The 24,256-nt window shown below is 37.8% G+C and overlaps 1 protein-coding gene across 1 annotated transcript in view; it reads left to right on the forward strand.

Moving 5' to 3' along the window:
- The window catches only part of FNIP1 (folliculin interacting protein 1), a 121,012-nt gene that overhangs the window by 32,605 nt on the left and 64,151 nt on the right, over nucleotides 1-24,256 (forward strand). Inside the window, exon 2 of the mRNA XM_052644368.1 lies at nucleotides 16,483-16,609. Within this exon, the coding sequence (XP_052500328.1) occupies nucleotides 16,483-16,609 (127 nt within the window). The remainder of the gene's footprint in view (nucleotides 1-16,482; nucleotides 16,610-24,256) is intronic.

The following is a 24,256-nucleotide window of genomic DNA, read 5'->3' on the forward strand; positions in this document are numbered from 1 at the left end:
CTATACTCCTCATAAAAAATGTGTTTATGTGAATTTATGTTTTTAAAATTCCTAAATTTATATTATCCTAAGACACTCTCATATTTAAGTGCATGATCATAAAAATGAGGCTTACTCTGTAAATTTACACTCCTGACATATAACATAGTGACCTGCCTACTCATTGCACTGTTAATAAAAAGTCTGATTTGATCAGTATCAGAGGGCAGTGTATACTAGTCGTAACTTTAGATTTAGAAGTGGTCTTCTAGGGATTCTGGCCCTCGAAAGGGAAAATTTGCCTAAGAAGTGAGACTCAGACCGAGACTATGTGATTGTGTATTGGGGTGTAAGCTAAGGTTTATAATAGAAATAGCAAGATACAGTAAAATAAAATAACCTCTTTCATGTATATTAATTTTTAAAAAAGAGATAGGTAGTTCTTGGCCAGTAGACAGTGCAGTTGCAGGAAGTTTCCCAGTGATCCAAACTGGTAGGTCTGTTAGGACAGCTCTGCCTCTTTATCCTGTGATTTCCCTTTCTGAGTCTAAGGGGGCTGCACTAATTGTTGCTGTTTCCCAGCTATCAAAGGGGCAAAGAGAGAAGAAGAAACAGTTTGTATTCAGGGAGATGGCCTTGAAGTTGCACATGCCAGTTCCTCTTGTCTGTTAACTTGAATTTAGTAATATGGCCACACTTAGATGGAAAGGATGCTGGAAAATTTTGTCTCTAGCTAGGTAGTGATCTACCCTGATGGCACAGTGGTGAAGAATCTGCCTACCAGTGCAGGAGACATGGGTTCGACCCCTGATCTGGGAAGATCCTGAATTAGTGTTTTCATTTTCTTTGGATATATGCCTAGGAGTGAGATTGCTGAATCATATATGGTAGTGATTTTTTATTTTGTTTTTAGTATTTTGAAAAACTGCAGTACTGTTTTGCATAGGGGCTGCATCAATTTCCATTCCCCACTTTTTGCTTTTGCTTTTTAATGACACTGGGCAAAAGAAGACTCCTGTTTTTGTGTTGCCAGCTGTATTCTCATTCCAGACAGACAAACGTATTTACCCTGTGAATACATTTTCTTTATTGTTCTAGGGGCCCTGAAGACCACCCCAGGTTCATTGATTAACTAGAAGAACTCACAGTACTCAGCATATAGTCAAACTCAGAGCTAAAGTTGATTACAGTGAAAGGATATAAAGCTCATACAAATCAGCAAAGGAGAAGGCACCTGGAGCAAGGGCCAGAGAAAACCAGGGCAGACTTCGAAGTACCCTCTCCCAGTGGAGTCACCCAAGAAGCATTTAAACTCTTCAGCAGTGATGTCCTATTATTGGGGACTGATCAGATAGTACCCAAGGTTTTTATTAGATACTGGTCATGGAACCTCTGACAGCATGTACCAAATCCAGACTCTCAGAAGAAAAGCAGATCATGAGCATAAACCATTTTGTACAGTTGTTTAGTTATAGTAAGCCACATATCACTTAAAGAAAGTTTCACATCATTGTAGAAAACTATTTACTAGTCAAGTTCCCAGATGCCAGATAAAGGCCAGTTTTACAAGCAGGCCTTTCTCAGGATCTCAGTCTTAAACTTGCCACGTTAAGTCCTCTCTGGATGTTCTTCACTGGCTTTATTCACGCTGGTTTTCTAGGTTTCTTATAGAATGAATGCTGCGTCCCCACGTAGGCAAAACCAGAAGTAGTAATTTATACATTGCTTTCATGTATATTATCTTATTTGATTCCCCTCACAACTTTTAAAGGCTTTAAAAATGATCCACATCAAAAAATAAAGTTAAACATTCTGTTAGCTCCTCATATGTTTGTATAGTCAGTTTATATTATGTTTAGAAAAATTATTCTCCTTTTTGAGGATTGAGTTGGGAGAGAACACTGAATGCATTACCCCCTGAAATGACTGTGTACTTCAGAGTAAGTATAAGCAAATAAGTACTGAGCTATTTCATTCACATTAAAAAATAATAATAAAATCCTATTTCATGTTTTGTTAACATTACACTGATCTCAAGATTAAAGAAATTTGTCAGAGTTTAGTTTTTAGTTTTGACCTATTGCGTGTGTGCATGCTCAGTCTCTCAGTCCCATCCACCTTTTTGCGATCCCGTGGACTATAGCCCACCAGGTTCCTCTCTGCATGAGATTTTCCAGGCAAGAGTACTGGAGTGGGTTGCCATTTCCTCCTCCGGGAATCTTCCCAACCCGGGGATCAAACCTGTGTCTCCTGCAATGGCAGGCAAATTCTTTACTGCTCACCTATTGACAGGCTACTAAATGTCAGCCATGGTACTAGACACTAGAATACAGCTGTGCACAAGAGAAGTATGGTCCCATTCTCATAGAGCCTATGGTCCAGTAGAAATGGAGATAATAAGCAGGAAATTATGACAGTAGTCTGCTAAGTGCCAGAATGAGGGATGTACAGAATGTCAGTTTAGAGCTCTATTGAGGTAGAGAAAGGGATGCTGTGGAGGCAACTGGGAAGGGAACCTATTCCAGATGTAGGGTGGAGGATGGAATGACAAGGAATACTTCTCATGAGAAGAAGCATTAACTGAAACCTGAAGAATGAATCAGGCTAATAGGGGGAGGACAAGAAAAAGTGTGCTAGACCAAAGAAAAAGCAGTGTAAAAGGCTGAAGTGAAAGAATCATTTAAAGAACTTGTTTAGGTGGATATGACAGGAGGTGGGAGGAGAGACTAGGCAAGAGCCAAATCTATTAAAAAGTTAGATCTTTATCCTGAGAGCAATGAGGTTATTAACCAAGGATTTTTAAGTAGGTGAGTGGCATGTTGAGGTTTTCCCACTTTAGGTACACTGGAGAATAAACTGGAGGGAAGCAGGAAAGACTGGGAGACTAAGCAGTGAGATATTATGGTAGCTCAGACTAGGATGGTGGCAGTGTGGTAATGGTGGTGATCTTTTGAAAATTTTTTAAAAATATATTTATTTATTTGGTTGCACTGTCTTGGTTGTGACACACAGGATCTTGACTCTTGTTTGCAGCATGTGAACTCTTAGTTGCAGCATATGGGATCCAGTTTCCTGACCAGGGACTGAACCTGGGCATTGAGAGCATGGATTCTCAGCCCCTGGACCACCAGGGAAGTCTCAAGTGATAGTGGTCTGACTCAAGACATTTAGGAGATAGGATAAACAGAACTTGATGACTTCTGGATTTTTGTTTGGGCATCTAGGTGAACAGAGATTTTGTAGGTTGACATTCGAGAAACTGTTGGCTTTCCTGTTTTGGAACATGTCCTTTTTCTTCCGCTGTTTCTTAGTGTTATGGTACTTCGGTGGTTTTTGAATTGGTGGACATCAGACTTTTTTTCTGGGTAGTTCATTTCTGATCTGAAACTTTGCAGTGGAAAAGCAGATCATGTTCTGCCATAAGATTATGAAAGTTACCAAGTTACTTTGTATTCCTTGGAGGAAAGTCTGATGCTATACATGCCCTTTTGAACCTTGTTTTCTTCATGTAATAAATTATCTTAGAGATCTTTATATATAGCTCTTATGCTTTTAAACAGTTACACAGCGTTCCACTTGAATGAGTATACTGCAGCATATTTATCAGTCTCTTTTTGATGGGCATTTTAGTTTTTTTGCTTTTTCCTTTTAATACATTTAGTGCCTCAGCAAACATGCTTATACCCTGATTATGTTAAATCCAAATTCATATCACAAGTCTGTCAAGAATGAACCCTGAAATGTTAGATTGGTTAGGTCTGTAAAATTATTCAGTGAACTTTTATGTCTTTATGCAGGCTTCTAACTTCAACAATCAAGGATGGGTTTTTAAAATTAGACCTAAGTTTTAAATACCCATTCCAGTGTTCTTGCCTGGAGAATCCCAGGACGGGAAGCCTGGTGGGCTGCTGTCTATGGGGTCGCACAGAGATGGACACGACTGAAGCGACTTAGCAGCAGCAGCAGCAGCAGCAGCAAGTTTTAAATGAAGTAAGTCAGATAGAAAAAGACAAATACTGTATGATATCTATGTGGAATCTAAAAAGCAATGCAAATGAATCTATTTACAAAATGGAAACAGACTCACAAACGTAGAAAACAAACTTATGGTTACCAAAGGGAAAAGGGTGGGGGATAAACTAGAAGTATGGAATTAACAGATGTACACTGCTATAAAATGGATAAGCAACAAGGATTTACTATATAGCATAAGGAGCTTTATTCAGTATCTTATAATCTATAATGGAAAATAATTGAAAAATATGAATACAACTAAAAAAATAAACTTAAATTTTTAGAGCAATTTTATGTCCTAGCAAAATTTAGCGGAAGATACAGAGATTTCCCATACATCCTCTGCCCCCCACATATGAAAGATGGATTTTAGAAGTTTCTGTCCAATGAATTGTGGTGAAACTCTAAAACCATTATGCCAGATATTTATATATCCTAACAAGTGCCAGGATTATTAGAATTATAAACTATTGCAATTAAAATAAAGGAAGTTACAGTTTTTGTAACTAGGACAAGAAGGCATTGTACATGGAAGAGACACTTCTAGTAACAATGTCAGTAATTCAAGTGTTTACTGAAATTTTGATATGTGTGACACAGTGTTTTAAGTGTTGAGATAAAACAGTCTCCCTATACTAATCACAGAGCTGGTCCTCTGTAATATTAATAGATGGGGAATCTGAGGACTATAGAAATTAAGACACTTTTCTAAGATCACAGTCAGTATGTGGCTGAGTTGGGATTTAAATTCAAATTTAAGTTTGGCTGATTCAGAGCTCATTCTGTTTGTTTTCTGTTGGGTGTGGGGAATGAGTTTGGTTTTGGCATATTGTCTGCTAGGATTTGGGATAATAGCCCACTACATTAAGGCATTTCTGTTGCTTACTGCATTTATCACATCAGCATAATACCCCAGATGTACCCTCTGTTTTGTTTTGTTTTTTTCCTGGAAGATCTTGCTGATATAAAAGTGCAAAAACTCAGTGAAAGACATTGTTTTTAAAGCAAGTTGAAGTATCTTTATTTCATGAACCAGCCAAATAATATAACTTGGTAGTTGTATTGAAGATTATAAATTCAGAGGTAGTAATTTGTGTCAGACTTGTCTGTCTAAATTTAACATAGGGTTCAGATTCGTGAACCAGTTTTCATATTAACCTTTGTGTGATCATTAGGGCCTGCTTTTAGGTTGATTGTGATCTGGGTGGAACACAGCCTTGTGGCTTTCAACTGTGTGTGTGTGTGTGTGTACACTTGTTTGAAATGACAGGGTTGGGACATGGAAGTTGAGAGAGGAGCTATTCTGTTTTCTTGTTCACTAAATGATCCTGAGTTCTTCATAAATGGGAATGGTTGAAGAGCTGGGTTCTAGCTAGGGGTCGACTGAGTCCTCTGCCTGGGACCTGCCTTTGTTGAGTTAAAGAACCCTCAAAACATGTTGGCATTTCTAGTCTGTACCAGCTGCCAGGACAGCACTTGGTTTATTGAATACTTAGGTTGATTTTCTTTAATCGCATATTTTTTAGTAGAGATGAGGAATTGAATAGTAGTCATGGTTTGCTTTTGTAAAAATAGCAGAGTCTTCGATGGAACTAGAGAACAGGATGTCACTTGTGAAATGACAGAACTGGGTAGATGAACCTTTTCAGAAATAGATATTGTCATTGGCAGTATGTTTCTTAAAAGTTCCCAGGCCCCCATGGTCCTGTTGTTAGGATTAAGCCTTTTAGCATTGCAGCATGGAGGGGCTTTTGACTTAATTCAGACTTCTTGGTATGTCATGGGACAGTCTTGTGGTTTCAGATGAATGTGGTTCATTGCTATTATTAACCTGGGTTGGCAGTTGTACATAACTGGAGTTTTTAGGGATTTTGAAAACCAGAATTGCCTAAGAGAAACAGAGATGCTACTAACATACAGCTTAAGATTTTATTTTCAAATGTTATTAACATCAAAATCAGCCCAAATCAGTTATAAATTTAGTGATGTAACAATTTTAATGCTGAGTTTTTAGATAGACTTATTTTATGAATAGTTGATTAGAATTATGGTGATTAATTAGAAGGACTTGAGAGTGTTTTGAACAGGTGGTAATCATTATTTTAAAGTCTAATTTATATACACTACATATCAGTCCCTGGTGTATGTATGTCTTATTCTCTTTGTCATTTACTGCCCTTCTCATACTCATTACATAGGAAAACTCAATACAGCTATTTGAAGAGCAGTGTGCTTTTGTGTATCTCATATATATAAGTAAAATTTAAATTAATAACTGGACATTGTATTAACTTATTGATCATAATTCAATTATTTTATAGTTGATGTTCTTAAATTTTACAGAGATAGACCTGAATTTATCAGGTAGTATTTTTGATGCTTTTGTAAACATCTTAACTGTGTGTCTCCATTTAATCATTTATGACTTGACTTAATTTGAATTAGTAGTGAATTTAGTACATTGTTTTTATGTTTTAAATAAATCCTGCTATGAAAGTAGGATTAAAAATACTTTAAAATACTTTTTTCAATATATGTTACCCAGTTGAACAACATGGATACAGGCTCTCTCAATTGTTTCATCTCATTTTAAACTTTTTGCAGTGTTTCACTGCAGTTTAAGTTCTCAGGTATGTAGGATGAATGTCAGAAAGTTAAAAACCACATAGATAGATGTGTTTACTGAGGATAGCTTTGCTATTGTGTATAGACAATTTTTGTGAATAGTGATAGTGTGCTTACCACTCTTAATGATGAGGCTTAATCATATCTTCAGTTAAATTTTGATAAAAGGCAACATGATAAAGTGGAAAATATGGTGAATTAGATATCAGAATTTAGTTTCCAGTTAATAAAAGATCATTCTTAAGTCTTTGTCTTTCCATGTCTTAGCTTTTGTAAATAGTGGTGTTGTGAATATTGGGGTGAATAATCTTTTTGAATTAGAGGGTTTTCTTTTTTTTTTTTTCAGATATATGCCCAGGAGAGTGGATTCTTGGATTATATGGTAGCTCTATTTTTAGTTTTTTAAGGAACCTCTATATATTTTCCAGAGTGGCTGCACCAGTAGATATTTCCATCATATGTAGTGTAGAAGGGGTCCTTTTCTCCACACCCTCTTCAGCATTTATCTTTTGTAGACTTTTTGGTGATGGCCATTCTGACCGGTGTGAGATGATACCTCTTTGTTGTTTGATTTACATTTTTCTAATAATTAGTGAAGTTGAACATCTTTTCATCTGTATGTTTTTTAAAATATTTTTTCCCTGTAAATTTATTTATTTTTATTTTTAATTTTATTGGAAAATAGTTGATTTTCAATGTTGTATAATTAATATTTTTAGGTGTACAGCAAAGTGATTCACATACATGTACATATATTCATTCTTTTTCAGATTCTTTTCTTATCAGATTATCATAGAATATTGAGTAGAGTTCCCTGTGATATACAGTAGGTCCTTGTTGCTTATCTGTTTAGTAGTGTGTGTATGTTAATTCCAGGCTTCTGATTTCATCTCTCAACACCACATTTCCCCTTTGGTAACCATAAGTTCGTTTTCAATATATGTAAATTTGCTTCTATTTTGTAAATAGGTTCATTTGTATCATTAAAAAAAATTAGATTCTGCATGTGGGTGATAAGATATTTGTCTTTCTGTATCTTACTTGCTTCCCTTGGTGTTATAATTTCTAGGTTCATCCACACTGATGAGGCAATGTATGTCTTCCTTGAAGAAATGTCTGTTTAGGTTTTCTGTCCATTTGTTGATTGAGTTGTTTGGGTTTTGGTTTTTCTAGGTACTGAGATGATTGAGCTTGTGTAATTTGGATAATAATTCCTTGTCAGTTGCATCATTTGCAAGTATTTTTCTCTCAGTATGTAGGTTGTCTTTTAGTCTTGTTGATTGTCTCCTTCGCTGTACAAAAGCTTTTAAGTTTGATTAGGCTCCATTTGGGGCTTCCCCGGTGGCTCAGCTGGTAAAGAATCCGCCTGCAATGTGGGAGATATGGGTTCGATCCCTGGGTTGGGAAGATCCCCTGAAGAAGGGAATGGCTACCTACTCCATCATTCTGGCCTGTAGAATTCCATGGACTTGTATGGTCCATGGGGTCGCAAAGAGTCAGACATGACTGAGTGACTTTCACTAGGCTCCATTTGTTTATTTTCACTTTGATTTCTTTTGATTTGGAAGACTGATCTAAGAAAATTTTGCTACAGTTTGTGTCAAAGAATGTTTAGCTTTTGTTCTGTTCTAGTTTTATGGTGTTATGTCTTATATTTAGGTATTAAACCATTTTGAGTTTATGTGTGTATATTGTATGGAGTACATGCAGGAGACCCAGGTTCGATCCCTGGGTCGGGAAGATCCCCTGGAGAAGGAAGTGGCAACCAACTCCAGTACTCTTGCCGGGAAAATCCCATGGACGGAGGAGCCTGGTAGGCTACAGTCCATGGGGTCGCAAAGAGTAGGACACGACTGAGCGACGACACACGTGTGCTTAGTCCCTCGGTCATGTCTGACTCTTAATGACTCCATGGACTGTAGCCCTCCAGGGTCCTTTGTTTGTGGGATTCTCCAGGCAAGAATACTGGAGTGGGTAGCCATTCCCTTCTCCAGGGGATCTTCAAGATCACCAGGAACTGAACCTGCATTGCAGGTGGATTCTTTACTATCTGAACCACCAGGGAAGCCCCATATGGTATGAGGGAATGTCCTGATTTCATTGATTTACACATAGCTGTCCAGTTAGACTCTTCCGCTGATTTCTTCCATTCAGTTTGGAAATACATTTAAGTATGTACCTTTTTTCTTTAGGTAGGTAGATACGTACATACATAAATGCAAACAATAATATATATTTGTATATGTCTTTTTCCTTTAAGAGATAGCCTTTTGTGGCCTTACTTCTTCTTCTACTTATCTGGGTGACCATGGATCTTGGTTGCCCAAGATCATCTCAGGTGTCTTTTGTGCATTTAGGGCTCTCCTTTGCTTTCAAAATTTTACAGTTTAGATGGTCATTTGTTTGGTCACATTATTTTTCTCTCTACCCCTTTTAAAGGGATAGTATATACTTCTGTATATACTTTCTGAATAGTATATATTTACCGTCTCACTTTCTCATTTCTTTTTTCTAGTTGCTCTTGTTGTGTAACTACCCTGACTCCAACTCTGCACTGAAATGGTTCTTGCAAGAGTTCCAAATACCACCAAATTAGAAAATCCCATGGATGCGTGTAGTCTTTATAAATGTTTTGGCTTTTCTGCAGCCTTTGTCACTATGCCCTGTTCCTTTTCTCATCTTCTTCTTCCTTGACTTTTGAAATAATATTTTACCATTAATTTTCTCTTTTCTCTTTTGTGGTCTGTGTTTACTGATCTTCCCTGATTTCTCTACTCTCTGTCCTTAAGATATTACTGTGTCGTAAAATTCTAGCTTATTGATTCTTTGCTTTCTCTTTTCCGTTTTTAAAATTTATTTTACTGCAGTATAATTGATTTATAACGTGTTGGTTTCTGGTGTATAGCAAAGTGATTCAGTTTACACACACACACACACACACACACACACACACACACACACACACACACACACTTATGCAGGCATACTTTTTCATATTCTTTCCCATTATCATTTATTACAGGATTTTGAATGTAGTTCCATGTAGGAACTTGTTGTTTATGTGTATCTTTTCTCTTTTCCATTAATATGTTCTCCCTGAATAATTTCACTACCAACTATGTATCAACAACTCCTCTATCTAGAACTCTAGTCTAAGCCTTTCACCTGAATTCCAGAGCATTTTTTTTTCATCAAAATATCAGAGGTGTTTCTTCTGTAGCATCTCATAGGCCCACTGAACTAAATCTGTAAACACCCTTATTCCAAACTTGCTTTCCCTCCTGTATTCTTTCTCTACTACTCTCTTTATCAAATCTGAAACCTGAGAATCAGGCATCCTTTTTTCCCCTCATTCCCCATATCCAGTCTCCAAGTCCTTTCTTGGTCTCCTAAATAACATCTGGCTCCCTCCCTTGCTGTCTTCAGTGCTATATTTGGTTCAGGTTAGAACATTATTCTTACCTTCACACCTTCCTCTCTAGTCAGTTCTCTAAGTTTTTGTAAATGTGATTTTCTAAAAGGCACAGATGATCTTACTGTCATTTTAACACCCTGTTTACTCATTGTCTGAATGAAGTCCTTACGTGTTTGTGTGAAATAGTTCTGAGTTTTGATCTAGCGCCAGTCTGCCTTTCCAGCTTTTGTTACTTCACTGCACACTCCAGAGCGAGGGTCACTAAGAATTATAACGTATGATGTTTTCTTCTTGCAGGGAAGAGAATCCCTTCTTCTCAACTTGGAGCTCATACAGACTTTAAGTACTTCATCGATAGTAGAGAATAATGGTTATGATCATGGATTCCAGAGGCCTAGTGCCTGGAATCTAAACTGAACTTTGCCAATTACTGTGTATATTTAGCTCTGTTATTTGGGGCAGGCTACTTAATCTCTCTGTGCCTTAGTTTTCTTGCCTGTAAAATAGGAATGAAGTTGTGACGATGAATTGATGCTGTGAAGAGTAAATGAATTAACATGTGCAATGCCTTTAGGATAGTAACTGGTATACAGTAGATAATAACTGTTACCTATGATTTATTATCCATTGTATATCATTTATTATTGTTCTTTAGTGAGTCTGTACCTTACCTTCCTATGCAGACCTCTTGTCTACTTTATAATCTTGCCTCAGTTACAGACTGTTACAGTGATAAAATTATTTGCCTTCCTATTAGACTGTGAATCTTTCAGTGATGTTTTTCTTTTCATACTTAATGAATGCTTTTAAGTCAGTGAATGAATGCACAGAAATATTCCCAGGGCCTGGCATTGTGCTTCTGAGGATGGTAAATATTTAATCTCTGTTTTATTGAGATGTCTAAAATATAAATAATATAAATACACTATGAAAAGTGAAAGTGTCAAGTCACTCAGTCATGTCTGACTCTGCAACTCCATGGACTATATAGCCCGCCAGGCTCCTCTGTCCATGGAATTCTCCAGGCAAGAATACTGGAGTGTAGGTGGCCAATCCCTTTTTCAGGGGATCTTCCTGACCCAGGGATCGAACCTGAGTCTCCTGTGTTGTAGACAGATTCTTTACTGTCTGAGCCACCAGGGAAGCGTGTGTGTGTGTGTGTGTGTGTGTGTGCGCGCGCACGTGCGTGTGCGCACGTGCACGTGCGCCCGCAGTCACCTAGTCATGTCTGACTCTTTGAGACCTTTACTGTCTGAGGCACCGGGGCAAGCGTGTGTGTGTGCGTGTGTGTGTGTGCGTGTGTGTGTGTGCACAGTGATGTGTGTGTGTGTGTGTGTGTGTGTGTGTGTGTGCAGTTGCCAAGTCATTCCTGACTCTTTGAGACCAGGCCTTCCTGTCCTTCAGCATCTCCCAGAGAGTGCCCAATTTCATGCCCATTGAATTGGTGATGTCATCCAACCATCTTATCCTCTGTCACCCTCTTCTCCCTCTGCCTTCAGTCTTTCCCAGCATCAGGGTCTTTTCCAGTGAGTCAGCTGTTTACATCACGTGACCAAAGTATTGGAGCTTTAACTTCAGCATATACACTATATGTATAGTGGTTTTCCCCCATAATCCTCCTTTTTAAAGATTGAGGTACAGTTTATGTAAAAAGCACACATTTTAAATGTATAATTTGATTAATTTTGAAAAATGTATGCATCTGTTTAGCTACAACCCCAGTAAATATATAGAACATACCAGTCAGTCCAAAAACCTTTCTAGCCCATTCCCTTCCATCCTGCCCCTGGCCAAGCACTGCTCTGATTTCTATCACCATAGATTAGTTTTACCTGGTCTATAACTACATATAAATGGGATTACCAATATGTATGCTTCTGTGTCTTAAATTTTTTTCACTCAGCGTTGTTTCAGAGTTCATCTATGTTATGACTAGTAAGTAGTTCATTTCTTGTTATTTCTGTGCAGTATTTCAGTGTAAGAATGTACCACAGCTTGTTTATCCATTTTCACATCGATGGTCATTGTGGTGTTCCCAGTTTTTTCGCCATTAGGAATAAAGCTGCAAAAGCTTTTTCTTTGAACGTATGTTCTCATTTCTACTGGGTAAATATCTTTGAAAAGAATTGCTTGGTTATAGTGCCAAAATTTTTTCTAAAATGGTTATACCCTTTTATACTCATGCCAGCAATGTGAAAGATTCCACATGCCTCATATTTTTACCAACAACAAATGTTACTGGTCTTTTGTGGAAGTGTTTTCATATGCATTTATCTGATAGTTAATCTTGTTAGCATCCTTTCCACATGCTTTGTTCCTTCATCATTCATATACTCCTTATCTGAAATGCCCAAGCCTTTCACCCATTTTAAAATTGGACAAATGGTTCATCTTAACTGCTTTATGGGAGTTCTTTGTATAGGCTATGTACAAGTTCTTTGTCATTTATATAGCAAATATTTTCTTCCAGTTTATGACTAGCCTTTCTAAAAAAACTTTTGCCTTTTAATGTGCTGGTTTTAAATTTTAATGAACTCCAATTTATTAAATTTTTTATGCATAATAACTTTTGTCACTTGTATAAGAATCCTTTGCACCCCTTGATTGTATGGATACTCTATGTTTCTAGAAGCTTTAGAATTTAAGCTTTTGTGTAGTCTTATTTTGAGTTAATGGAGAACATTTTAAGTTACAAATGCTTAGGTAAGTTCAGGAGAAAGCATTCTTACTCTTTTTATTATTGTTGAGATAAATTTCATGCACTGTAAAATTTACCTTTTAACCATGTACAATCCTGTGGGTTTTTTAGTATAGTCAAGCAGTTATCCAGCTATCACTGGCTATCAAATTCCAGAACATTTCATCACTCCACATGCTTATGAAGTCAGAGAGAGAAAGACAAATATTATATGTATCATTTATATATGGAATGTAAAAAATAAAATATACCACTGACTATAACAAAAAGAGAAACTCACAGATACAGAGAACAATCTAGTGGTTACCAGTGGGGAAAGGAGAGGGGCAAGATGAGAAGCAGGGAGTTAAGAGGTACAGACTACTGCATATAAAGTAAGTGAGCTACAAGGGAATATTGTACAGCACAAGGAATCTTAAACTATAAATGGAGAATAACCTCTACAAAGTGTGAATCAGTATGTTGTACACTTGAAACTTGTAAAATATTGTAAATCAACCATACCTCAGTTAAAAAAAAGAACTCCTTATACATTGCAGTCATCTCCCTTCTCCCCTGGCATCCTTCCTGGGAAACCACTAATTTACTTTCTGCCACAGTGGATTTGACTATTCTGGACAAGTCAGAGGGAATAAATGGAATTTTGTGGTGTATGGCCTTTTGTGTCTGGTTTCTTTCATTTGGCTTAATGTTTAGGGTCAGCCATATTGCAGCTTTTTATAGCCAAGTAATATTCCATTGTATAGGTATAACATTTTGTTTGTTCATTCATCAGTTGATGGGCATACCTTTAAACTTTTCAAAGGAAGTTTCTGTTTTATTTTTTAGGTTGTGGGATATGCTAGTTTAATGCATGTACTCACTGGAAGAATACAAATACTTAAATAAGAAAAGGAGCAAAGCATTCTAACTTGTTTTTATTATTATTGAAGTAAATTTTACCTACTGTAAAATGCATCCATTTAAAATGTGTAGTTCCAGCATGCCGGCTCTCTAGCTGTGGAGGGCAGGAGCACGCCAGCTCAGTGGTTGTGGTGCAAGGGCTTAGTTGTTCCACAGCAAGTGGGATCTTATTTCCCTGACCAGGGATTGAACCCATGTCCCCTGATTGCAGTTTATCTCAGTCTGATCCATATCCAAGCACATGAATGCGAATGATTGCTCGAGAAAATGACCCAACTGTGTGGTTTGTGACTGGTATATTTTTGTAGCCTTCAGTCTCAGGTAGACTTTCATAATTGCCAAGAAATCTTATGTTTCCCAGTCAGCACATTTTCTTTTGCTACAAAGACTGCTCTCTTTTGCTGTCTACTGTCCCCACATTTTACAACCTGTCCTTTATTTTCCTTCACCTGCTTTAGAAAGTATACAGGGCTTCTAGATAGGAACTCCCCCATTCTTACCCTCATATCCATGAATCTTCCTTTATCTGTGTCCATCTTTTCTTGTCCTAGCGCAGTGATTATCCTTTCTTCGGAGGTAGTTCTTTCATCTGTACTCTATATTCTATCCTCATCCACTTCCTTAGACACCTTACTTTGTCAGTCTGCCTCTCCCATCCACTTCACACTTTTGTCATCAATATGTAAACATGTTCACGTGTCCTTTTTAATAACAGAATAGCTGTCTTCTAGTTCATGATTCCTTTTCTTTTTCATTTTCTTTGACATTTGTCTTAAAATCTCTATTTTCTCTACCCTCATTCGGTCCTCAAATCTCTGCAGTCTGACCCCTGTACTTAGAAGTGTCTTTATCATGGTCACCAGTGACTTGTTTCTAAAACTAGTGGGTACTTTTTAGTAACAGCCATGATATTTCTTCTTCCTCTCTTAAGTGCTCCTCTGTCTTAGTTTCCTTGAGACTAACCTCCTGATTTTCTCTATCAGTCTGTCCTTTTATGGTTTCCTTTGCATAACATCAAAGCGTAGTTCAATAAAAGCTGTTCAGTGGGATGCAAATCATTGTGATCTAAGGATGAATCCCTGGTTTAGTTTGATTGTCCGGGATAAGTTTTTCATCAGTTCATAGACATGTGCTAAGGATTAAATAGAAGAAAACTAAAATTATATTTTCTGTCAAGATTGGGGTGAAGATGTTTTATGTTGCCGGTTATGGATTTTTTTTTTTAACATTCATTGACAGGGTTAGAGTTGCTGCTGTTGTTCAGTTGCTAGGTTGTGTCCGACTTTTTTGCGACCCCATGGACTGTAAGCCCATGGACAGGCTCCTCTGTCCATGGGGAATTTCTCAGGCAGGAATACTGGAGTGGGTTGCCATTTCCTTTTCTCGGGGATCTTCCTAACTCAGGGATTGAACCTGCATTGGCAGGCGAGTTGTTTACCACTGAGCCACCAGGGAAGTACTAGGATTAGGGTTAAGATTCTCTTAAGGAAGTGAAGGAATGTAATCAAAAGCCGTGACTGTGAGGAATTGAGCACTTGGCCTAACCAACAACAGGCAGCTCCTGGAAGGACAGTTCTCTCCTTTCTTAGCAGCTGTCCCGTAAGTTGTGGTGCATGCAGTTTACGAGATGAGTATCTCTCTCATACAGTTCATTGCTTCCTCTCTTTTCCTCTCCTCATCTCACTCATTCCATTAGTTTTTTAAGTTGTGAAATACAATGCCTGTATAAAAGTACACAGGACAAATGCAGTGGCATTTTTCTTTTTTCTTTTTGGTACCGTATCTGTGTAAACATTATCCGGTCAAAAATAGAACATCATCAGTGCCCCAGTCCTCATGGTATGTCCCTTCCTGGTGAAATCTCACCACCCTCACCTAACTCTGAGCTATAACCACTCTCCAAGCTTTTGAAGCCATCATTTCTTTTGTTTTCCTGATAGTTTAAAAAACTAAATGTGCATTACTTGACAAAGCTTTACTTGATTTGAATCTTTCTATAAATGACAAAATACACTACTGTGTGTATGTGTGTAATTGTTTTAATTTCTTTTGCTCATGGTCTATTGGTGTTTTTGCCTGCAACTGAGATTCATTCATTATGTTTGATGTGTAGTGTTTCATAGTATGAATATTTACCCATTCTGTTGGTAAGTATATGAATAGTTTGCAGTTTTCAACTATTGTGAACAGTGCTGCTCTGAACATTCTTGTATAATGGCATACTTTTCTGGAATAGAATTGTTGGGTCAACTTCATTTTTACTAGATGTTGTCTAATTAGTGTATATATTTTAAAACCTATTCTTCAAAAAGATTATGCCGTTTTCACTCGTATCAAATATATATGAGGAATTTCTATCCCATTTGGATGTTCACCACCTTTTTACACGTTTTTGTTTTATAAGTAATTAGCTTTTGTTATTTAAACTGAAAACTGGATCTGTTTTTTTCATTTCCATATTAAAAAAACAGTAACAAAAGTATTTAAAAATAAGGATTATTAATCTCATGCCATCTGAGTCCATGCCATGAAATAAGTATATATTTTCATTATAGCAAATGTTTTTACATATTTTTATTAGCTATATTTAGATTCATGTGGGATAACTATATTTTATATACACTGAATGATGCTTGCCACAACTGTTCTTTCTTTTTAACCTAAAGTGCCATAGTTGTGTAAATTTTCAGCCCTAAACTAAATGGTAGTATTTTATATAAAGATCCTCTGTATTACCTTGAGCAGCAGTACTACAACTTAGGGTTTCATTATATAGGTTTTTATTTCCAGGTGTTTATGTGGAATATTTATTAAAGTAATTCTAATGAATCTTTATTTTTCTTTAAAGTTGGCCTTTGCCAGAGTTTGATCCAGGCCAGATTCGACTGATTGTATATCAAGACTGTGAAAGACGAGGGAGAAATGTCTTGTTTGACTCCAGTGTTAAGAGAAAAAATGAGGACATATCAGTATCGGTGAGCACTGTTATTGGTTTGGTTTACGTTTGATGCCAAATATTCTAATTCAAGAAAGAGTGAGTCAGATTTCAATTATGGTACTTTTAATCTCTCAATATAAAACATCTTTAGCATGTTATTAAAATTTAGAGCACCGATTTTGAGAATTTTTAAAGGAAAAAATATTTGCCTTATTTGCATTGATTGGTCTAGTACCAGAGAAAATTTTAGTTTGACATTGACTTATATACTTGTATTGTGAGGTGTGACCAGAGCTACAGGGATTCTTTAAGAGGACCTGAATAAATCTCCCATCTTATATAGCTGTGGAAAGTGTGACCAGAGAGGTGACATTATTTGTCTGAAGGTACAAAGCAAGTTAAATCTTAGGCCCTAGTCCATTATATTTTCCCGTTCTATACAGCAGTAGCAAGAATGTCTATTCGGTTGACTTTGACTATCATATTTTGAAATATTTTATGACTAGTTTAGCAGGAGTACATGGCCATTCACTTAGTCATCCAAGTAGATACAAGTGATGGCTGTCATTTTGCTACTGCTACTTCTGTTACCATTTCAGGCATAAGGACTCTCCATCTCCTGGATCTGTAATCTGGAAGTGGAAGCCTGGAACTGTCTTTTCTCTCCTCCCCTAAATTGACAATTTCCACTAACATTTCAGTAAACAACTCAAAGCAGAATACTTTGGGAAAGATTTTTCTACCAATAGAATTGACTTATAATAGACAAAGAGTTATTTTTTAATAGGCATACAGCTACTTGGGAGTTTGTACTTGAGGTTTTGTGTTCTTATAAAAATCTGATTTATTGCATGCGGTCTATTGTCTTATTTATAGTAACATCTTCATGGTCTATTTAAGTGGCATGTAATAAGTACTTGGTAATTTTTGAGTTATTTTGATTGTCAGGTTTTATGATGTTCCTCTGATCAGTAACACATTTAGTTTTCTGGAGATTGTGCTTTGTTTAGATTTCTTAGCTGTTACCTGATTTTTTTTTTTTTCAGTCTGACAAATAAAATGGCAACATTTTCTTAAAGTATTACTTAGTTGTGCATATAACTAAGTATCTACAAAGCATTAGGCACTTGGAGATTTATGTCTCTACCTCTCTTGTTGCCTGCAATTAGACATTCTTACAGAGGTAAAGATTGAACAAATAAATAATTCCAAAGGGAAATCAACCCTGTATACTCACTGGAAGGACTGATGCTGAAGCGCCAATATTTGGGTCATCTGATGAGAACAGCCGACTCATTGGAAAAGTCCCTGATGCTGGGAATGATTGAAGGCAAAAGGAGAAGAGAGCAGCAGAGAGTGAGATGGTTGTATGGCATCACTGATGCAATGGACATGCACTTGGACAAACTGTGGGAGATGGTGAAGAATAGGGAGGCCTGGCGTGCTGTGTGGGGTCCTTGGCCATGGGTTCACCAAGGATCGGACACAACTGAGAGACTAAACGACAACAATAAGAACAACTGTGAAAGAAACATACAGAATTCTTATGAGATTCCACAGGAAGGAACCTATTTCTTATCAGTTTGGGTGTAGGAGTATTAAGGAAGGTCTCAGTGAGGAAGTGACATTCAACTTGGGATCTGAAGAAATTAAAGGCATGGTATAGGAGATGAGTATTCCTTTTAGCAGAATCAGCAAATGCATTTTATAGAGTGACTTAGGAGCTCAGTGAATTGAAGGATGTAAAACAAGACCAGTCTGGCTGGAATGATAGTAAAGTAGTATGTAACTTTGTTGAGAGATGAAATTGGAGCGAGGTAGAATAGGAGCCAGAGTATTTAGGGCCTTATAGGTCTTTGAGTTAGAAGTTTAGATTATATCCTGTGCAGAGGGAAACCATTGTAGGGATCTGGTTCATGTTCCAAAAACTCACTTTGATAGAGAGTCGAGAAATAGATTCACACATATATGGTCAGTTAACTTACAGCAAAGGAGCCAAGACCTATACAGTGGGATAGGATGGTTTCTTCAGTAAATGATGCTGGAAAACTGGACAGCCACATGCAAAAAAATGAAACTAGATTGCTCTCTAATACTGTACACAAAAGCTAACTCAAAATGGGTTAAAGAGTTAAATATAAGACCTAAAACCATAAAACCCCTAGAATAAAACAAGCAGTAAACTCCTTGACATTGTCTTTGGTGTGGTTTTTTTTTTTTGATATGAGACTGATAACGAAGATGAGAAAAGTAAAAATTAACAAATGAGACTACATCAAACTAAAATGCTTCCACACAGCAGAAACCATCAACAAAATGAAAAGGCAACCTACCAAATGGGAGAAAATATTTGTAAATCATATATCAGATAAGGGGTTAATATCAAATATATATGAAGAATTCATGTAACTCAGTAGCAGAAACAAACAATGTAATTAAAAAGTGAGCTGAAGATCTGAATTGACAGTTTCCGAAGAAGGCATAGAGTTGACCAGCAGATAACATGGAAAGGTGCTCAGCATCTAATAATCAGGGAAATACAAATGAAAACCACAGTGATGTATCATCTTGTCGGATGACTGTTACCAAAAAGACAAGAAATGACAAATGTTGACGAGGGTGTGGAGAAAAGGGAACCCCTGTACACTATTAGTGGGCGTGGAAATTGGTGTAGCCACAAATTGAAAACAATGAGGAGATCCCTTAGAAAATTGAAAATAGAACTGCCACGTGGTTCAGCAGTTCTGCTTCTGTATTTATCAGAAGAAAATAAGAACACTAACCTGAAAAGATATGTGCATTGCACTCTCATGTTTATTGCAGCATTATTTATAATAGCCAACATGGGTGAAGCTTAAGCACCCACTAATGGATGAATGAATATAATTCAGCCAAAAAAAAAAGGAAGCCTTGCTCTTTTTGTTAACTTGGATAGACCTTGAGGCCATTATGCTAAGTGAAAGGAGTCAGACACAGAAAGGCAATTCTGTATGATCTCACTTATAGGTAGAACGTAAAAAAAAAATAACAGATACAGAGAACAAATAGGTTGTTGCAAGAGACAGGGTGTGGGGAGTGGGGAAAATGAGTGAAGGGGCATCAAAATGTACAGATTTCCAGTTATTAAAAAAAATAAGTCATGGGGCTATACATGACATGTACGTTGTGATCACTGTAGGTAATGACACTATAGTGTATATTTGAAAGTTGCTAAAATGTAAAAGGTCACATAACAGGAAAAATTTTCATAACTATGCATAACGATGGATGTTAACTAGACTTATATTTTTTAATTAATTTTAATTGGAGGGTAATTACTTTACAGTATTGTGGTGGTTTTTGCCATACATTGACATGAATCAGCCATGGGTGTACATGTGTCCCCCCATCCTGAAGCCCCCTCCCACCTCCCTCCCCACCCCATCCCTCTGGGTTGTGCCAGTGCACAGGCTGTGAGTGCCCTGTTTCCTGCATCGGACTTGGACTGGCAGTCTGTTTCACATATGGTAGTGTACCTGTTTCAGTGCTGTTCTCTCGAATCTTCCCACCCTCGCCTTCTCCCACAGAGTCCGAAAGTCTGTTCTTTACACCTGTGTCTCTTTTGCTGCCTTGCATATAGGGTCGTCATTACCATCTTTTTAAATTTAAAAATATATATGCGTTAATATACTGGTGTTTTTCTTTCTGATTTACTTCACTCTATATAAGAGGCTCCCATTTTATCCACCTCGTTAGAACTGACTGCTTAGCCATGTGTGTATGTACCACAACTTTGTTATCCATTCGTCTTCTGATGGACATCTAGATTGCTTCCATGTCCTAGCTGTTGTAAACAGTGCTGTGATGAACATTGGGGTACATACGTCTCTTTCAGTTCTGGTTTCCTCGGTGTGTATGCCCAGCAGTGGGATTGCTGGGTCGTATGGCACTTCTTTTTCCATTTTTTTAAGGAATCTCCACATGTTCTCCATAGTGGCTGTGCTAGTTTGCATTCTCAACAACAGTGTAAGAGGGTTCACTTTTCTCTACACCCTCTCCAGCATCTGTTGTTTGTAGACTTTTTGATAGCAGCCATTCTGACTGGCGTGAGATGGTCCCTCATTGTGGTTTTGATTTGCATTTCTCTGATAATGAGTGATGTTGAGCCTCTTCTCATGTACTTGTTGGCTATCTGTATGTCTTCTCTGGAGATATTAACTAGACTTACTCTAGAGATCTTTTCATAATGCATACAACCACCGCATCATCATTATGCCATACATCTGAATGGAATATGATTCTGTTCTCACTTATATGTCAGTTTTTTAAATATACTGAAAAACACCACCATGTTGGTTGTGGGAGGAATGAGGGAGAAGGAAGTGTTTGGTGAATTCAACCAAAATGGTTGAATAGCTGAGTAGTGAGAGCCAAAGGCTTTGACTGTGTGGATCACAATACACTGTGGAAAATTCTGAAAGAGATGGAAATACCAGACCACCTGACCTGCCTGTTGAGACACCTGTATGCAGGTCAGAAAGCAAGAGTTAAAACTGGACACGGAACAACAGAGTGGTTCCAAATAGGAAAAGGAGTATATCAAGGCTGTATATTGTCACCCTGCTTATTTAACTTCTATGCAGAGTACATCATGAGAAATGCTGGGCTGGAGGAAGCACAAGCTGGAATCAAGATTGCCGGGAGAAATATCAGTAACCTCAGATATGCAGATGACACCACCCTTATGGCAGAAAGTGAAGAAGAACTGAAGAATCTCTTGATGAAAGTGAAAGAGGAGAGTGAAAAAGTCGGCTTAAAGCTTAACATTCAGAAAACGAAGATCATGGCATCCGGTGCCGTCACTTCATGGGAGATAGATGGGGAAACAGTGGAAATAGTAGCTGACTTTATTTTTCTGGGCTCCAAAATGACTGCAGATGGTGACTGCAGCCATGAAATTAAAAGATGCTTACTCCTTGGAAGGAAAGTTATGACCAGCCTAGACAGCATATTAAAAAGCAGAGACATTAGTTTGTCAACAAAGGTCCGTCTAGTCAAGGCTATGGTTTTTCCAGTGGTCATGTATGGATGTGAGAGTTGGACTATAAAGAAAGCTGAGCACCAAAGAATTGATGCTTTTGAACTGTGGTGCTGGAGAAGACTCTTGAGAATCCCTTGAACTGCAAGGAAATCCAGTCAGTCCATCATAAAGGAGATCAGTCCTGGGTGTTCATTAGAAGGACTGATATTGAAGCTGAAACTCCAATACTTTGGCCACCTGATGTGAAGAGCTGACTCATTTGAAAAGACCCTGATGCTGGAAAAGATTGCGGGCAGAAGGAGAAGGGGATGACAGAGGATGAGATGGTTGGATGGCATCACCGACTCAATGGACGTGGGTTTGGGTCGACTCCGGGAGTTGGTGATGGACAGGGAGGCCTGGCGTGCTGCAGTTCATGGGGTCACAAAGAGTTGGACACAACTAAGTGACTGAACTGAACTAAACTGAACTGAGATGCCTAAGAGTCAAAGTTGTAGCTGGTCAAGCAGACAGTTGAAATCTAAATCTAGCTGCAAATGTGATAAGCATGCCATCTTTATATTTAGAATGCTAATAGTTCAGCAGACCTTGGCTAAGACTTGACAGGTTGACAATGATTAATTAATACTCTCTTCATTATTTCTTTAGCAAATATTTATTGAAATTTTTTGTGTGCTTCTTGATGATGTTCCATTGAATTGCAGGATATGACCTCTTTACTGTTTCTCTTGATTAATGCTATTCATTGTGTTTCTGTAGCATTCTTCCCTTCTGTTTTAAACATCGCTATGAATCTTCTTTTCATGGTGTTTCTTAAACCCTTCCTGTCCACCTTTTCTGAGATGATGCTTCATTAGTCTGATTAGTCTTCTATCTCCTTCTCTGTTGGTTAGCTCTTTTTCTTTCCCTGCAAGTCTTCACAAAGTCTCATTACCCAACACCAAATATGTGATTATCCTTTTACTTTCTTGTATATATGTCCTGTCTTTTTGTGTCTCTGTCTTTTTTTTTGTCCTTCTCAGTGTGTGTTTGTGTCTCTGTTTCTCTGCCTCACTGTTTCTCAGGCTCTCCTCAGTGTCTCATCTCAGTCTCTCCTTTGTATCTCTTCAGTATCTCTTCTTGGTCTTATCTGTGAGTCTTTTAGTCTCTATGTTTCTCAGTCTGTCCACTGGCTCTAATCTCATACTGTCCATTCAGTCTTCTGAAATTTTCTTACAAGCCTGCTTCTTCTTTTTGAACTTTTGTCTAGGCTCATCAGTGACTGGAAATCAAACAGCCTTGAGTACTTGCAGTCTCATTTGTTTTATGTATCCTCATCTTATGTGCTGTCAACCTAGATGAAGATCTACCCTGTTTCAGGTTTATTTTATCACAATTTTATGAATCCTTTCTGATTGTTCCAGGTATATATCTTTTCTCCTACATCAGAATTCTCATGGTCCTTTTTTATATTGATAGCCTTTCATAGACTTCTGTGTCATAGCTGTATTTGTTTTTAAATTGCAAAAAAAAAGTAAAAAGTTTGTCTGTTATTCACTTTTGTTTCCTAAACTGTACCCTGCCTCACATGTGTTAATTATTCAGTACATATTTTTGATCAGCTTTAATTATGAGTTCAGTTCAGTCACTCAGTCGTGTCCAACTCTTTGAAACCCCATGAATCACAGCACGCCAGGCCTCCCTGTCCATCACCAACTCCCCGAGTTGACTCGAACTCATGTGCATCAAGTCGGTGATGCCATCCAGCCATCTCATCCTCTGTTGCCCCTTTTTGTCCTGCCCCCAATCCCTCCCAGCATCAGAGTCTTTTCCAATGAGTCAACTGTTCACATGAGGCGGCCAAAGTATTGGAGTTTCAGCTTCAACATCAGTCTTTCCAGTGAACACCCAGGACTAGTCTCCTTTAGGATGGACTAGTTGGATCTCCTTGCAGTCCAAGGGACTCTCCAAGAGTCTTCTCCAACACCACAGTTCAAAGGCATCAGTTCTTCGGTGCTCAGCCTTCTTCACAGTCCAACTCTCACATCCTCCAGACATGACCACTGGAGAAACCATAGCCTTGACTAGACGGACCTTTGTTGACAAAGTAATATCTCTGCTTTTTAATATGCTATCTAGGTTGGTCATAACTGTCCTTCCAAAGAGTAAATGTCTTTTAATTTCATGGCTGCAGTCACCATCTGCAGTGATTTTGGAGCCCCCCCCAAAAAAGTCTGACACTATTTCCACTGTTTTCCCCATCTGTTTCCTATGAAGTGATGGGACCAGGTGCCATGATCTTCGTTTTCTGAATGTTGAGCTTTAAGCCAACTTTTCACTCTCCTCTTTCACTTTCATCAACAGGCTTTTTAGCTCCTCTTCACTTTCTGCCATAAGGGTGGTGTCATCTGCATATCTGAGGTTACTGATATTTCTCCCGGCAATCTTGATTCCAGCTTGTGCTTTTTCCACCCCAGCGTTTCTCATGATGTACTCTGCATAGAAGTTAAATAAGAAGGGTGACAATATGCAGTCTTGATGTACTCTTTTTTCCTGTTTGGAACCAGTCTGTTGTTCCATGTCCAGTTCTAACTGTTGCTTCCTGACCTGCAAGTAGGTTATAAGTTAGGAAGTTTATTATCAAAATCCTATAAATACTTTCATGAAGATTTTATATATTCCTTT

This window comes from Budorcas taxicolor, chromosome 7 (genome assembly GCF_023091745.1).
Source record: "Budorcas taxicolor isolate Tak-1 chromosome 7, Takin1.1, whole genome shotgun sequence".
NCBI classification, from domain to species: domain Eukaryota; kingdom Metazoa; phylum Chordata; class Mammalia; order Artiodactyla; family Bovidae; genus Budorcas; species Budorcas taxicolor.